Here is a 17,646-nt window from a genome sequence, read left to right on the forward strand (position 1 = left end):
TTGAAATGAGTATAATTCCAACGTATCGAACTTCACTCCGTGAAACAGAAGTGTGAAGCAACTTTCATGTATGCGTCCCAAATAGATGACAGATTTTTCATCGCTTTAGATAAACTCATTCTATAAATTCATTTACGATGTATATGCATCAGGAAGGGCGCAGGTTTTGCGGTGACAGTTGACTTGGAAGAACTTGCGCCAAACTGCGACGCGACTGACAATAAGTATCACAATCTTTCGATAACGTTTTTGTAGTTGCACTTGAATAGTTCTTTAAAAGCACATAAGAATGTTGTTCCGTTAGCTGACCTTGGACCTTACTTCTGTTGTATTATTGTCATTTTATCGCTGCAACCAAGAGAATAAGAAGGTGAGTGAAGTTAATTTAAAGTAAAATTTTACATGTGTGTTGTGACACGAAACGTGAAAATGAATATAGTTTTAAAAAGGTTATTACGTTATTTTACTACAAGTTTTATAATTTAATTTGCTAAACTATTGATTTATATTACTATCCACCGTATTTAATTTAAAAAAATATCGCATACACTTAATTGATTTTATTTAATTCGCTGTAATTTTATTACAGCTCAAGTAAGAAGTAAGAACTCGGTTAAAAATAAGATTTAAAGATTTGAATCACTTTATGCGTAGTAAAGTTATAGAGAGTGCAATCCTTGAAAAGGTACTTGTATTACACCAAAGTTTGTAGAAAAAGATGCACGTTATAGCACAATGGTGTGATACTTAAAAGTAAAAATATATTACATTAAATGTAGGCAATGTATGGAAGAGTAATATAAATTTTAGTTGCTTTCAATTTTCAGTTTGTAAAATAAAAAAAATTAGTAATAAATCAAACACATGTAATGACTCTTTGTTCGAAAAACAATGTTCAAAAATGAATTGTTATATTTTGTACGTTATCTTCGAGGGGGAAACCTCTGACCAAAATGTTATACACCAATGCCCACTAATGCCCAGTGGGCATTACTTGATCTTATTATCTTATTTTATCTGGTTTTATCTTTATAATGCCTTAGCAAGTTCTAAAAAATACGCGCCCAAACTAATGCCTAAAAATGCCTATAGTAATGTCCAGTAAGTGCCGCAAATCTGTACACCACAATGCCCTCAGCGGTTATCATTATTTAAATGATTTTGTATGTTATTTTTGTGCAGGATAGCACATTACACACAGTATCATTATAATCGAAGGACTGTAGCAAGTACGTAATGTGTGGCGACAGTAAGTGTAAATCAGATATGTGTCAGCCCACTTATATTTTTTATCCAATTACCTCCACTTGCACCTTCCGACGTGGATTTATCAGCTGCCACTTGTAATTCTCGCAGGAACTGTAAACCGTGATGCATCGATATGTTATAAATGTATCTCCTTTCCGTAACAACATTCCAAAGAGGCTTAATAAAACGTCGCGTGAAATAGCAACCTCATCCATTTATCATGCCGTGTTATCTCTTGCGTCGGTCCTTTTATAAGGCTTGCAATAATCATCAACAAACAAAAGTTTACTCGCTCACCGTCAATTGGCAAATAGTTCTGTTTGCAGTCGTTTGTTTGTTGCGTCGACTCTCATGCTTGTCGGCGTCCTTTTTTCTATTTTATGCGTGTGCGGGTGCGTGAACACACATCTTCTCCTCTCTCCGTTTCATTATCTTTTGTCGAGACGATCTCCGACCTTTCTAGTTGATAACCTTCCGATTTCCATGAATAAGAGCACTTGTTTCCTCTGGTGTATCGCGCAATATCTGCTTCTGGTTAAAACGCCACGATTTTAGAAAGAGACGAGGATCAGTATAGTACGATGCTCGGTGTATCGTGGAAGAATCGAAAATGACGCTGTGTTTTAGTTATTTCTTCGTCACTCTCTGCCTTCTACATATAGCTGTTTTTTCTTCCGCGGTACGTGGTGGGATTGTTTACTTGCGAGTGACATTTAGTGACACACGAAGCTGTTTTAATTTTACTTTTTAATACAGGAGAGACTATGTTTAAAATATAATGTTCTAAATACGGACTAGACTTAGTTAAGTGAATAAAAAGGCGAATTAGGTATCATCAAAAATATCGATGTTTTATTACATACAGAATGTTTTTTAACCATTTCTAGACTTCTGTTTATACGAACTTTCTTTAATCTTTGATCGATGGAAATACGATCCTGGAATATTGTACACCAACTAAAATACAGCCTGTATGATAATGCGTACGAAAAGTGTGAATTTTAAATGCAAATCTTTTAATCTTACTATTATTTCCAAGATTAATAGAACGACAAACTTACTTAATTTTTAAATTGTTTGGTCTATTTAACTTGATGAATTTAATTTGAAAAATAATTTAATTTGTTTGAAAAATACCATATATGTATATTACATATGGATAATACCATATATATTACACGACGAATAGCGCGATGTTTCGAGACCCGAGCTTAATGAATTGAGTTAAAAAATATTTGCGTTGATCGCTCGCCCCTGTTTGTATAACGACATATGCTAAAATGTAATGTAAATTCAATACCAGATGTGACGAGACTGCATGTGACGAGAAATGTGTAATTTATTAGACGGAAACTGAAAATGTGTGTCATCAATATATTTTCTGAATTAGATATACTCAGATGTGAATAAATATATGCATTTTTCCCGGGTATCAACAAAAATTAAGGAATAAAGCAATTATTCAAGAATTGTCAAACATCTTATTTGCGTATTTAATTTATCGCATTTACTATAATCAAATTTATTTATTAATTTCAAAGTACATAATTTATTTAAAGAAATAAAATGTAGAAATTTGACATAAGTATTGATTTCAACAATAAAATTGAAGACTGTTTGATATTGTTCTCTGTTGGTTTTTATTTCACAGATCTATGATCCAAGATTAACTACTACGAAACCGCCAGAGCGTCGCGAATCGGTGCTTCCTTGGCATTCAGGTGACAATGAGAAAGAATCGCATGTTGCAATAACATCTCCTTCTTCAAAATGGTATCAATCACAGGACAACATCACACCAAAATCTGGCACGAAGAATTGGAGTCCTTGGCGAAAGGCTTCGGATAGCGAAATTGAACAAAGAACGCAACTTGACATTCCTGAGCAAGTTTCTGAAGAAATTTCTCAAGAAATTCCAGAACAACAGAAAAATGTAAAATTTCCTTTCGAGTATGGAGATTTGACACAGTCCGATAGAAATTACGGACATTTTAAGAATGAATCAAAATATGGAAATCGTGGTCGGCCTCAAAACGAGATTGATTTTGAGCAAAAGCATCCATCGAAAAATGATGAGACGAAAAAACCGTATGTTGAATTTGAGAAGGAGGATTTGTACGAAGGCGTATCTACTGACAGCATGGTAATTGTTTTTCTACGTTTAAGCATTTGTATGCATCTAATCTTTACAGTCTTAATCTCTACTTGATGACATTTGTCAGATATTTGCATCATAATGATACTGGTTCTGTTTGTTTATACAGAAACCACGAAAAGAAAATTTACTTCTTTCACAAAAATCACAACGTAAAGTGGCTCGATATAACTCTCGATTGGGTGTTCAGTGTCCTGACGATAATTCCACAGGACAATTTGTTTATCCACCAGATTGCAAATTTTTCGTCAATTGTTGGAAGGGTCGTGCATTTATTCAACCATGCGCTCCAGGCACTCACTTTAATCCTGATACTTTGGAATGCGACTTTCCACACAAAGTAAAATGCTACGAGGATGAATCCACGTTTTTCAAGGAGCAAGATTCTGATTCCCAAATTAATCGAAAATCACAGAAATTACAAGTACGTTTTTTGACAATGTGTTATTATTCATCATAAATTGAAATTTTATTTTACTTCTCGAATTTATCGATTTTAATCTAATATATTCTATGTATATTAATGTATATACTGTACTTTATCGATTTATATCTGACAGGAACCAAACTGCCCGCCTTATTTGATCGGTTTACTGCCAGATCGTGGAGATTGCACGAAATTTATACAATGCGCGTACGGTGCAACTTATATTATGACTTGTGGTCCTGGAACGGTTTTCAACCCCGCTATTGGTGTGTGCGATTGGCCACGTAATGTAAAGGGTTGTGAAGGTAACGTTAAGTGATCATTTCCTGGAAGAAATAATTCCTTTTATTGTGTAATACAATTTTTTCTTTAAATGTATACTATTATACAGACATTTTTACACCTGATGAAAAAATTCCACTTGTGCCCCCAAATTTTCAACACGACAAGGCGAAATATACCGAAGCGAAGAAAATTTCATGTCCTACGGATTTCATCGGATTATTGCCCCATCCGGACACGTGCAAAAAGTTTCTTCAATGTGCGAACGGTGTTACTTATGTAATGGACTGTGGTCCTGGAACAGCTTTTAATCCTGTTACGACGGTTTGCGATTGGCCATATAACGTACCTGGCTGTAAAACAGGTAATTCATTGTCAACAAATAGTACAAACTATTAATTTTAATAATTTTGCGTTTTTCAAGGTAAGCGGTCATATTTAGGAAAACTAAAAACTAAGTGCGACATAGTTAGAGATGCATATCTTAACCAATTCTAATACAAATACTCTAATTAATATTTAGATAAAATCAAACATTATTAGTCAGATAATCATAAATCACTTTTCGCAGGATCTATTATTAATTGATGCTTTCTGAAATATTTAAAAAATGATTGTAATAAATCAATAATTTTTAAATTTTACAGATAAATCTGATGATAGAGTACACGGGACAAAGGAGAGTACTTGGATTCCATTTACTGGATCTCGAGGTGCCACATCACATCCAAGTCACTATAACCGTACGTCTAACCTTCGTGGCTATCTTTCTCGATCGGAACATGACACGACAATGAGTCCAATACTTAGATCAACCTGGAGACCATTTGCAACTTCTTCAAGCTCACCTTGGATCCCAGTATGGACAACTCCGAGGCCACCTAACGGTCATTCTCAACACAAAGTTAATTATCATGACGGCCAGACATATGGAGAAAACCGATATCAAGATTATGGGCCATATCATCCAGAGTGGAAGCCAAGTAGCAGAAAATTTGGACAATTCTCTGACAGCAATTATAAATTTCAAGATCATTCGGATAGGCAACGGGCGGAAAACCATAGAATTGATGAAAATGCACAACCACCTTATCATTTCGTACGTCCAGAAGGAGCGAGAACACACGAACATGGAAATCAAGATCATCGTTATGACCATGGATATTATCCTCCTGGTTATCATTATCATCATCATCACCATCATTATCATAATTATGGACCAGTGAATCCAAATTGGAACTCGGACAGCTCTACTGCTACTATTGACGATCGAAGACACGATCAAGGAAACCAAAGATATATTCCAAATGCAGATAATAGTCATCACGACCATCGTTATGATTCTGGTCATTACCATCATCATTATCCCGAACATGTTGCATCGAGTGAAACAGATCAAAGACAATTTCCATCATATCTTCCTCCTGGAGGATACAATGAAGATAATATTCAGCTTCAGAATAAACATAACGAAACAAAGTTTTTTAACGTCCCTAAAGGCAATTTGCCAACCACTCAAAGGACCGATCATGATTTGTCTACAAATAGACAAGACTATAGTAGGACGAATCCAAGATTTTATTATCCCAATTTGAATCGTACTTTTCCATCCACTGAAAACGTTTTGCTAAATAGTGACCACCAATTTACTCAAGATTGGAATCGGAATGAATCGCGACAAAATAAACTACATCCCTCTTGGACAAAACAAGAAAATAGCACTTTGAATCAGCCAACCCTTAGACCTTCTGGTTTCAAACCGAGTACGTGGTATGATGAGCAAAATCAACAAGTACAGCCGGGAATTAAGACACATCCGTGGGATCAAGGTAAATAAAAATTAATGTCGAATTTGTTTATTGTTTTAATATATATTACTTAATATACACGAAATAATATATATATATAAAATTACGATTTGTAATATTTCATTTAATTTCTTTTATTATATTAAATTTATTATTATTTATTATTAATATTTTTATTAATATTAAAAAGGTTGTTATAATTAGTACATAATAAGTTTATGGTACAATCTAAAGTAATGTGCTGTTACAAAACTTACCGATGAATATTTGCACGCTGCATGAGTTGTATTGTATCAGCATGATAGCATTAAAACAAGTATACGGACAGTTCTTAACAGTTATAGTGCATGAAAAATAACGATATGCATGAAAATTATGTTGCATGTTGATGTGTTCCATGAATTAAGTGAAAATTTGAAAATGTACGCAGTAAGATAAGTAAAGAAATTAATTATGTATTAAAATATAATGAAGTATTTACACAATATGTATATTATGGATCAATGTTATATATAAATAATTAAACTTACTTGGAAAGTATATGTACAGGTAGATTAAAAATGCGAAATATGGTTGTGTTCATAGTTCATTTGTCGTGAGAGAGAGAGAGAGGGAAGAGTATATTTTGATATAAAATTTATTGTATAATTAGATATGGATGAGAAAGTTTAATGTTTCGTAGGCATGGCTAGGCAAGATGATAAACTACGACAGCAATTTGAAAATAATATACATCAACAAAGTACAGTTGATAAAGAGATGGATGCAAAAAAGATACAGTGGGCATCAAAGTCAAATGTTTTGGTAAATTCAAGAAATCAAGTAAACTCAGGTTAGTAAATAAATTTATAATCTTTAAATTATTCTTTTATTTACTTGACAGTAAATACATATGAAACGAAAATTTCTATATAGTATATGTATATAAAACATTATGAGAGTTATGTTTATAACGCTTTATAATTTGTCACAGGATCTAAGAATACAACTCAATATCCGGAAACAAACTTTTATCCAAATGGAATATATGTGAATGTAAATGGTACGAAAGGTCATTTTATCACAAAGGAAATTGAGGATAATCAAGAACATTCGAAGAGCCAACAACCGCACAGTATTCCAAAACCCATCAAGTGGAATAACACTTTTAACAGTATATCATATTTTAATTATTATTGGTATATCTTATTGGAACGTGATAATTTATTCTGTTATATTATGTTAATTTACATCACTTGCTGATTCTTCTCTTAACAATAATTATTTTTTACATACATATAAAAGTTGCGCTCAGGCCGCCGCTACAAATACTTCGAAGTATTTCTCTTCTCCTTCTATCTTTTCTGAAAGAAAGGAAAAGAAGAATACTTGGAAACATTTGAAACGACAGCTTAACCGCAGCCAAAATCTCTCTCTCTCTCTCATTTAAATTTTAACTGTCATGACAGAAACTGACAGTTGTTACTCATCATTGATATAACGCTTAGGCCATAATAATTTAGCCAATAGTGATAGCAATTGTAAGCTTAAATTTTGCAATTTACATCCAAACACTTGGCCAAAATTGTTTCTTCTTTAACAGGTGAAAATAATTATAAGCCATTTTTCACGACGCTGATGTCAACGACAACAGAAAAAATTTCAAATAAACAATTCGAGTTGCCGAGAAGAGAACGAGAGTTTGGAAACACTAGGAGAGAAGAGTTGGATGATTTTGGTAACATAAGCGATCTTAGCTTACCTACTGATTCAATTGAACATGAAGATAATCATTGGAGCAGTAGTGACACGAAGATAAGTTATACAGATTTGAGACCTCCGAATATTATAGAACCCGAAATAAATGATTACGACGTGGATGTATTGGATGACAAAAACGTTTGGAAACCCAGACTAGTTTTCGAAAATAAAACCGAGACGACAACAGCTTCATCAGTCATTATGAGAATCGGTCCGAAAAATACCGATGTCGAACTTTTTAATATCGAAACAGCTCCGTTTCAAGAAAGTAAGTTGGTGATTTAATTTTATACAAATTTATATGTGTTTTATGTATACAATGAGTGCTCGCGTGTGGGCGTGAAAAATCAATTTGGGTAAGTTATTCATCAATTGCTTCTTTTGTATAGCTTTCTTGGTAGCTTTTTGTGCATTGTGATGTTGCTCAAAGTATTATGCAACGATAAAATGAACTTTGTAGTTTAGATTAAGCTTTTGCAAGGGATTTAACAAGAGGTATTACCATTCATTCTTTCAAAGTACAATATTTCAGTGTTAGATTTGTGGTCACAATCAATAATTGAAACATTGAAATCAATAATGTACCAACTTGAAGATTTTAATTTATTAATTATAATTTACTCAACGTTTATGATATTTCATGCTAAATATTTTTATTTTATACAATAATTTTTTGGGTTTTTGTTTTGCAAAAATTTAAATCTAACTATTCTATTTTGAATATTTACACCGTATATTATTACACACACACACATACAATATTATATTACATTTATTCATACAAATTAGTTATACATATGTAGTTATATCTAACTTAGTCTTATCCCTTTGCATGTACTTTTTTCTTGTGCTTTCGCATGACTTTATTTAATTTTATGGAAACATTAATCTAAAAATATATTCGTATAAATGTCAAATACACACACTAACAATGAGTTAGTGTATCCTACGTTGTTCAAATAAGTGATAACTAAATAAAATAAGTAAACAAAAAATTTATTTAATTTTATTGTAGAAGAATCTGCATTCCCAGTTTATTACGTGCACCCAGTGCATCCAATAACTCACTCAAAAAAGCCCATTCAATTAACGCCTATATCTGGACAGGTGAGAGCACTTACGTAAAGATAGATTTAAAAAATTTCATCTTAATCTTATAATAACAATAATATTTTACTTGATATATTAACAGACTGTTCGCTTGAGAGGCGGTTCTGGGTCTAATAATGGTTACGTTGAAGTACAAGGTGTGTCGCCTGGTTGGGGCATTGTTTGCGATTCCAGAAATAGTTGGACTTTAAAGAAAGCTCATATTGTATGTAGACAACTCGGGTATATCAGGTATATAAAATAAAACTTTATTACAGCTTGAAAATTACGTTGGAATTGTTTTGTACAGTGCACATATTATATTATTATACATTAGCTATGTATAAATATGTTGAATATCATAAGAATCGGGTGTAAACCCATTAACAATACCAATATCTTTATATACATATTTTTAATACATAGATTTCTTATCTATATACATATATAATAATTTTATATACTAAATTCTTTGATAATCCAACTTGATTGGATAAATTAAAGTTAGAATAATAAAACTTATTACTTACTTGTGAAACTTATTATACATTTACACATATTGTATATTTTCTAATTTTGTCTATTATAAACTTTGGTTATTTTGAATTGACAGCAAGAAAACGTGATAATTTGTGACTAAGTATTTTGTTTATTATAGAGGCGCAGAAATGGCTTGGCAAGGCAGAAACAATCACGATAGTGTATCAACTTGGATTGCTGCAAATACTGTGACATGCTTCGGCAATGAAACCAGTTTTCAATCGTGCAAGTAAGTCATAAGTTAGCAGAGATTTATAAATATACCTTTTATTAAATAAAGATGGGAAAGTCAGGTAATAAAAAAAGGGATTTTTGTACACACAAAACAGTGTCTAAATATTATTACTAAATATTTTACAATTATCATTTTTCTCTTCCTATTTTTTAAGTTTATGTTTGTATCTTTTTTTGCAATATTTTTGATATGATGCAAGTTGTAACAAAAATTTGTTACATTAATATGTACCATGATGGTTTTAGATTCACACATAATCAAGAGTGTCGCGTGGATAGAGATGCGATTGGAGTGCGATGTATCCCTAATCGAATCGCGCATTGTCGCAAGGACGAAATATCTCATAATGGACAGTGCTATCACTTAGCTCATCCTGATAATGGATTGAATCATGCTGAAGCATTGGAACATTGCAAACGAATGAATGCACGACTCATCGACATCACTAGCCAGGCGGAAAATAACTTTATTTCGGAGTGGCTGTTGCAATCGTATCCGGATGTTAGCTCAATTATGACTTCCGGCTTTGGTTTTGCCAGCATGAGTCGCACCTTGTGGCTCTGGGCGGATTCTGCTCATACTAAATTCAAGTATGATTATATAGAATCTTTAATTTGTTAAATATCTTCTCTTATTGTTAATTTGCATATCTTCGTATCTTTAACTACGTAATAAGATAATTTTTATCGATCTGCTTTTCTTTTTCCATTTAATTAATTTTCCATATCTTTGAATTTTTTATTAAATATTTTACTAGATTTACAAAGTGGTGGCCTGGCTGGATGAACGATACGGAACAACCACCATGGGTAGGTTCTCGTCCTCTCTGTATCGTGATGAAACGGAAATTTTCCTGTCACGAACGACCCGAATCAACTTGTGACACAGATTATTACTTCTGGGACACTGAAGACTGCGCATCTACTTCGAAAGGGCATTCTTTTGTTTGCAAGAGGCCTTATGATGATATTGGTATTATTAAGAATTGTTGAATAAATTTAATATAAACATAATACATTGAAAAATATTGTATATACGGTCATAATTCATTGCATAGATATTTGTACATGTCATTCCTTTGCTCTAGTAATGCGTCACTGCCCATATATCCGCGAGTAAAAGCTATAATCTCTCGCATAATAGACTGTATTTCCAAAATTTATCATAAAACGTCGGACAACCTTTTTGAATACAAGATAATTCACAAACTTGTCGCTTATCTAGGTTGCATTTATGGAAAAGGAAATCACTACATTGGCAAAACCAATGTAACAATATCAGGAAACGAATGTCTTATGTGGGTGGATGAGAGAATCGCACATCAATTACGTATATATGTAGGTGCTTTTATGTGTATACATACATATATTTAAACACGTCCATCGAATCAAAGTACAACTCAATTTCTATCATCGTAGGTTGTTGATAAAGAAATTCGAGACAAATTGGCAACGCATAACTATTGCAGAAATCCTAATCCGGCAAAGGAATCCAGACCGTGGTGCTTTACAAAAACTGGAAAGCGCGAATATTGCGATATTCCTCCCTGTGGAAATATTGGTATAGATTTTTTTATACGAGTTTACTAACTAAATCTTTCTTTTTTTAGTTGTGAAGAAAGCAATAGCATCTGGCAAAAATGATGATTGTAATAATACATGAATATAAACAATAAATTATTTTTTTCTTTAGATTCCAAACGGTCTATGTTGACTGGCCAATGCAAACCTAAACATTTTGAATGTACTCCAGGAGAGTGCATTCCATCCCCATGGGTTTGCGATGGAGAGGAGGTGAGATATCTTCATGCTACATACATACATATATGTATATCTGTACTATATATAATACAAAATTTGGCATAAAGCAGCTCGATAGCAATATACCAATTGTTTACGAAAATATAAGAGATAAAAAGAAATAACGTGTTATTATACTAAATTTTTAACTTGTAAAGTACATTAAATTAATAGAAATATTTGTAATAAGTACATTAATTGACAAAATATATTATAATTTAAAGTGACTACTAAACTTTTATGTTTTAAAAAAATCTTAACTCTTCATAAACTCATTGTGTTTACTGTTTATTTTCCTCAAATAAATACATCTTAACGATCCAGGTGATATAATTATTATAATTTTTAATGTAATGTTATTTAGGATTGTACAAACGGAGCTGATGAAAGAAAATGTATATTGGATTTGAATATGTTTGAAAAATCAGCAAAACACAAACTAGAGGGCTACGATATGGAGAAATGGTTGAATACACCTTTAAAAACCTGCGCATTAAGATGCAAAGAAGCTGATTTTACTTGTCGCTCGTTTAACCACAAGTTTGTTTAAAAATCATTTTTATTTATAAAATAATCATTAATTATAATATATGTTCATGAAAGGCCGTACTGGGAAAATATTTAATATATTTTAGAAAGTTATTTATATTTAAAAACAAAGTAACTTTGCCTGGGATCTGGGAGGCCTTGATCATGGAGATTAATTATTTTCTTTGTATGATGTACAATTAATGAAGTTACAAAGACATGTTCTGTTTTAGATCGGATGGCAACGTATGTTTATTAAGTAACAGTAACATCGGCTTAACTGGCGCACTCAAACCTGACAAAGAGTTCGATTATTATGAAATGAAAGAGAGAAGCGTGAACTGTGACGGCATGTATATTTGTAATAATCACAAGTGCATTAACCAAACGAAAGTTTGCGACGGTAAAAATGACTGTAATGATCGCAGCGATGAGAGTATCTGCACGGCTGAAAATTTTGGTTACGATATCCGCCTAGCTGGTGCAAATAATAGTTATGAGGGTCGAATAGAAGTTAAAAGTAAGTACATCTATTGCAAGAATATATGTATATGCTTTTTAAAAAAGAGAAGATTATGAGGAAAAGATGAAAGAAATATTTTAGAAGCATAACGATTCTTCTTCTTTTCTCTTTCTACATCTTATAATTTTAATCAATGTCCAACGTTGTGAAATAGTTCTAGAACATTGGGGGCAGGTATGCGACGACGGCTTTGGTATGATCAATGCTGATGTTATTTGCAAAGAGCTTGGTTTCGATCTTGGAGCTTTGGAAGTTAGACCGGGTGGATTTTACGGAAATCTCGATCCACCCACAAGATTTATGGTGGATCAGTTGAAGTGTCGCGGAAACGAGAGCACATTACGGGAATGCGATTTTAACGGGTAATATAATTGACGTTATATCTTATTTCTTGTAACATCTTTGACAATCGATCACGTTAAACTAACGTTTAAAATACCGATATTGCACTAAAGTTGATAGAGCTGAAGTATTCATATTTCCGTTTACAGTTGGGGAGTTCATAATTGTCAACCGGAAGAGGCTGTTGGAATCGTATGCAAGACCGCAGTCAACACTTGTCAGGAAGGTTACTGGAAATGCGACAATACTCCAACTTGCATTCCGACTCCCTTTATTTGCGACGAGGTGGTCGATTGTCCAGATCATTCCGACGAGAGTCCAGAACATTGCGATGTAAGAGAGTTGAGAGAAAAGTGACAATATAGATTCGCTTATCTTTATACGACTTGGATTTCAGGCACCATTTGAGTTGCGCTTGGTGAATGGCACTAATCTTTTGCAAGGAAGGGTAGAAGTGCGTCATCATGGCGTGTGGGGTACCGTGTGCGATGATGATTTTACAAGTGCTACGGCAACAGTTATTTGTAGATCTTTGGGATACGGTGGTATCGCAATAGCTAAGAAAAACGGTTACTTTGGGCCTGGCCAAGGACCAATATGGCTCGATGAAGTAATATATTTCTACATCAAATTTAATTTTCTTTCTGCAAAAAGAGACTTGAACAATCTTTGTTATTAAAGTTTCTTTTAATTTATATTTAACATTTCCTTTTCTTAATTTCTTATTTTTTCGCAACAAATGTTTTGCTAGTTTTGGTGGAATAATATTACTCATTTCTTTAATTTTGTATTTATCTTCTTTTATTTAATACTGCATTTTATATATCTTTAATGTCCCAATTATTTAGCTATCTTTTAGTAATATTTTATTAATTTTCTAAAATAATTTTTTAAATTGTTACAAAATAGGTTTTCTGTCATGGAAACGAATCGCAATTATACCGATGCGAACATAATCACTGGGGTCAACATAATTGCGATCATAACGAGGACGCAGGTGTAATTTGTTCACTTGGAGATGTTAATAACCCCCAAGTAAATAAAACAAACCTTGATTCGTTTTATCATAATTTTTGAGGCTAAAATTATTGTATCTGTCAGACTGCGCATTTGAGATAAATAATAATAATAGATTTTGATATATTTATACTAATATATGTATCTCCATAAAATGTTTTATAATTGTGTAAAAGGTTTTTAAATTCTATACATTTTTTTAAATATCTTTATTGTTTACGTTTATTTAGAGCAAATAAAACAGTATATGTATACATGACTTATATGTATACTGACTTGTATATTATTTCTTTTGTATAACAATATTGTTATAATTCAAAAATATTCTGAATACATGTATACATATGGTATATAATATTTTAATATTCTACAAAAATTGCGCACAAGTTTATTCTTGCCCCAGAATACACCAGTTTATATGCATACCAGTGCACAGACTAAAAATACAATCACAATTGTTTTAACATGAAAAATTATGTTTGTTTACACGTCTTAATCCTACCAGCACGGAAAAGCAAAAAGCATAAACAGATATAAAAATATGTATATGCCAATACATATATGAGAAACTTTCTGGGGCAAGTCGCTCGAACCACTTGGGAATTTGTACGTTCTGGAAATAATATTAAAAGAGTCTCAAAGTTAATTATTTGAAAGAGTAAAATACAATTTGACTTATGTCGTGATAATTACGACATTGATAACAACTTGAAAGTAGAAAAAATTCATGATATTTATATGATTTGCTCGTTTATTTCCCAATATTCCTTTTTATTGAGCAGCCGCCCTGGATAATCAGCGAAGAACGTTCGGAACGAAACATTAACGACCTACTCCCGTCAAATTGTGGTCAACGTGCGAAAGATTTCGATGACGATGGGGACTTAATATTTCAGAAAATAGTACATGGCTCCATTGCACCGAAAGGCACCTATCCCTGGCAGGTAAGTTACTTGTACAGAGATAATGTTAAATTTCTTTATGGTAACCAATGGCAATTGTTGTTACCTAAACATCTAATATGATTGAAATAAGTAATGTTAAAATAAGTATATTGTGTCAGATGTACAGCGAGATTGCCCAAATACGCGCGTATAAAAGATGTCTTAAGATATTTTAATGTTCTCTGGGTAGTGATTGTTAAATAATATTCAGGCCAGCATTCGAGTTCGAGGGCATAGTCGATCAAATCACTGGTGTGGTGCTGTCATTATATCGCCTCTACACGTGCTAACAGCGGCACATTGTTTAGAAGGTTACAACAAAGGCACCTATTTTGTACGTGCGGGTGATTATAACATGGATGTAAGTAAATAATTATTATCACAGAATTGACAAAAATGTTTTCACAAATATTTGCTAAACATGTGATGACTTAACATCGTGACTAATGTGATCAGATAAACGAGGGAACGGAAGTGGAAGCCAACATTGAGGACTATTACGTGCACGAGGAATTTCGCAAAGGCCATAGAATGAACAATGATATTGCTTTGGTTCTACTTAAAGGTCTCGGTATTCCACTTGGCAAACATATCATGCCACTTTGCTTGCCGTCTGAAAATACCGAATACCCTCCCGGACTAAATTGCACGATCAGCGGATTCGGCAGTATTGAAACGGGCAAGACGAGTTAGTGAAAAATACTGGAGAAGACTATTTCAAACTGAATCTCGCGGGGTATATATATCAGATTTTGTTTGCAGCGCAATCGAAGGATTTACGATATGGCTGGGTGCCCTTGTTAGATCAGTCAATTTGCCGAGCTAGTTATGTTTATGGCGAAGGTGCTATAAGCGACGGAATGTTGTGCGCTGGATATCTTGATGAAGGTGTCGACTCGTGCGATGGTGATTCTGGAGGTCCTTTGGCATGCTATCATAATGGTAATGTATTGAAATAATTAGTAGATTGATAATCATAATGAAAATCATATACGACAGGCCATATACATATAACAGGAATTACTTTTTTAAAAATAATATGGAATGCACCAATGGGAATTTAAAAAAATCGACCAAACTGTCCAAAATGATGATCTTTATTTTAGTCACAACGTTTCGACCTCTTTATCAAGTCCTTTTCAAGTACAATATGTCTCAGTAATCAATGGATTTTTAATAGCGATGTCAATTGCTAAAATTTTCGAGCAGCAACTGTACGTTAGTGAATCTCGAATAAAACGCTATTAAAAAGTGCACCGACTACCGAGATAAATTGTACTTGAAAAGGACCCAATAAACAAGTTGAAACGTTGTGAATAAAATAAAGATCATCATTTTTGTCAGTTTGGTCGATTAAAAAGAAATTTCCCTTGGTTAATTACTACTGGCGACAAAAAGCTATTCAAATATAGAATGCAATCAGATTTATAGTAATATGTTTACGCAGTGTATAGAATGGGCAAGCAATAGTAAAGTTCAGACGATATAAAAATTGTTCTGTCCGAAAGGAGTACGATTCCTTATAATTTTTAACTAACAAATTTAAGCTTGCAAACTCTTTTAAAAAAGAAAATATTGTATTCCGAGTAAAATTAATATTTGCATTTATAATAGTAGTGTTAAAATTGGTAAAATTTTTCTTTTTATATTAGGAGCTTTCAGCTTATACGGGATAACTAGTTGGGGTCAACATTGTGGCAAAGCGAACAGACCCGGGGTTTACGTCCGTGTAGCGCATTATCGCTCTTGGATCGATAAAAAAATTAGGGAATCACTAGCAGGTAGATAAAATGTAAAAATTAAAGAATTTTTGATGACGCGTAAATATATTTAAGCTTTTTATTACCTTTCTTACAAATGGCAAAACTAAATATTTTCAAAATTGATTTTAAATCGGAAAATGGATCGATGCCCATTTAATGATAGTTCTAAATGATAATATTTTATCGTTGCCTGTAAGTAAAGTACTTATGTTATATCCATTCTGCATATTCTTTTGTCTTAATTTATCGTGACATTTATGCGTATTTCGATGTAAATATGTGTAAAGTAAAATGTAAGTATCTCAAAGTACAGAAATATAAATAAAATAGTCAAAGTAATTCTGTTAATTTCCAGTTTATTTCGTAAGACATCTTCGTTTCCTACAGTAATTGTAATTGCTGATTTTCTGTGGCTTTTACATGATTGAGCCTATTTTATGTACAATAGTCCCAATATATTTAATCCGCTTCAATCCAAGATGACAATTTAACGGATAGCATTTATACAAATTCAATAAAAGATATATTGAATAAAAGATACATATAGTCGCGAAAAAAAGATACGTTTTCAATGTAAACTTATATAGCTGTATAGTGAATAACATTACGCTGTGTTATGATTGATCATATTATCGTCAGATTAGCTGATTCGAAAAATTAAAGTTTTTCGCTAATTAAATTACTTCTTACAACATTGGTTAAAGGTATATAAATATAAAAACAACGAGAACATTATAATTAGTATATAAAATATCACGACATCAAAAATCAATACATCGACTTTATATGTATAAAGTTTGAAAAGATCTTTGTACTTTAATACGAAGATTGTACCGAAAGCCATGATCGCTAATTTTCAAAAATCCAAGGATTTATTAAACAATTCTACGAATGTTTCTTTATTCTTCCGCAAAATCTCTAGATTGATACTAAATTTTGCTAAAGTTCTCATAATTTAAGGATGCCCTATAGTATAATAATTAAAGTTCGTCTCAGTTTTTTTGCTTTAAAATGTCATCCATTTTCATTTTCATACTAGGGAGTTCATTGGGATTTCAACGCTCATTGCTGTTGTTATTTATAGCTTCGAATAATCATCGTTTTCGGTGCAATCTTTGTAGAACTGAAAGTCCAACTTTTATATCCAACTGTAGCGTATGCTATAACATCGATTTATAGCATACATAATCAATTTGGTAATTATTT

At 32.6% G+C, this 17,646-nt stretch overlaps 1 protein-coding gene across 4 annotated transcripts; it reads left to right on the forward strand.

Moving 5' to 3' along the window:
• Positions 1 to 1,787: 1,787 nt before the first annotated feature.
• Positions 1,788 to 16,779, forward strand: LOC105569323. Of its 4 annotated transcripts, XM_012025687.1 has the most exons (29): positions 1,788 to 1,927; positions 2,900 to 3,391; positions 3,513 to 3,827; positions 3,964 to 4,135; positions 4,222 to 4,476; positions 4,760 to 5,941; positions 6,603 to 6,752; positions 6,894 to 7,073; positions 7,503 to 7,637; positions 7,752 to 7,928; positions 8,676 to 8,767; positions 8,853 to 9,001; positions 9,408 to 9,518; positions 9,770 to 10,114; positions 10,282 to 10,496; positions 10,749 to 10,861; positions 10,943 to 11,084; positions 11,217 to 11,317; positions 11,688 to 11,863; positions 12,085 to 12,371; positions 12,529 to 12,736; positions 12,866 to 13,049; positions 13,114 to 13,326; positions 13,626 to 13,751; positions 14,516 to 14,677; positions 14,889 to 15,038; positions 15,134 to 15,365; positions 15,440 to 15,619; positions 16,330 to 16,779. In XM_012025687.1, the coding sequence occupies exons 1-29, from the start codon at positions 1,859 to 1,861 to the stop codon at positions 16,464 to 16,466; spliced, it is 6,450 nt and encodes a 2,149-aa protein (XP_011881077.1). In that variant the 5' UTR covers positions 1,788 to 1,858; the 3' UTR covers positions 16,467 to 16,779. The 4 variants fall into 4 exon arrangements, with proteins under 4 accessions (XP_011881077.1, XP_011881076.1, XP_011881078.1 ...); XM_012025686.1 differs by having other exon boundaries at positions 7,503 to 7,928; XM_012025688.1 differs by lacking the exons at positions 6,603 to 6,752; positions 6,894 to 7,073 and having other exon boundaries at positions 7,503 to 7,928.
• The last annotated feature ends 867 nt before the right edge of the window (positions 16,780 to 17,646 follow it).

The sequence above is a fragment of the Vollenhovia emeryi genome, unplaced genomic scaffold (genome assembly GCF_000949405.1).
Source record: "Vollenhovia emeryi isolate VEMERY1.0 unplaced genomic scaffold, V.emery_V1.0 DF939124.1, whole genome shotgun sequence".
In the NCBI taxonomy this organism is placed as follows: Eukaryota; Metazoa; Arthropoda; class Insecta; order Hymenoptera; family Formicidae; genus Vollenhovia; species Vollenhovia emeryi.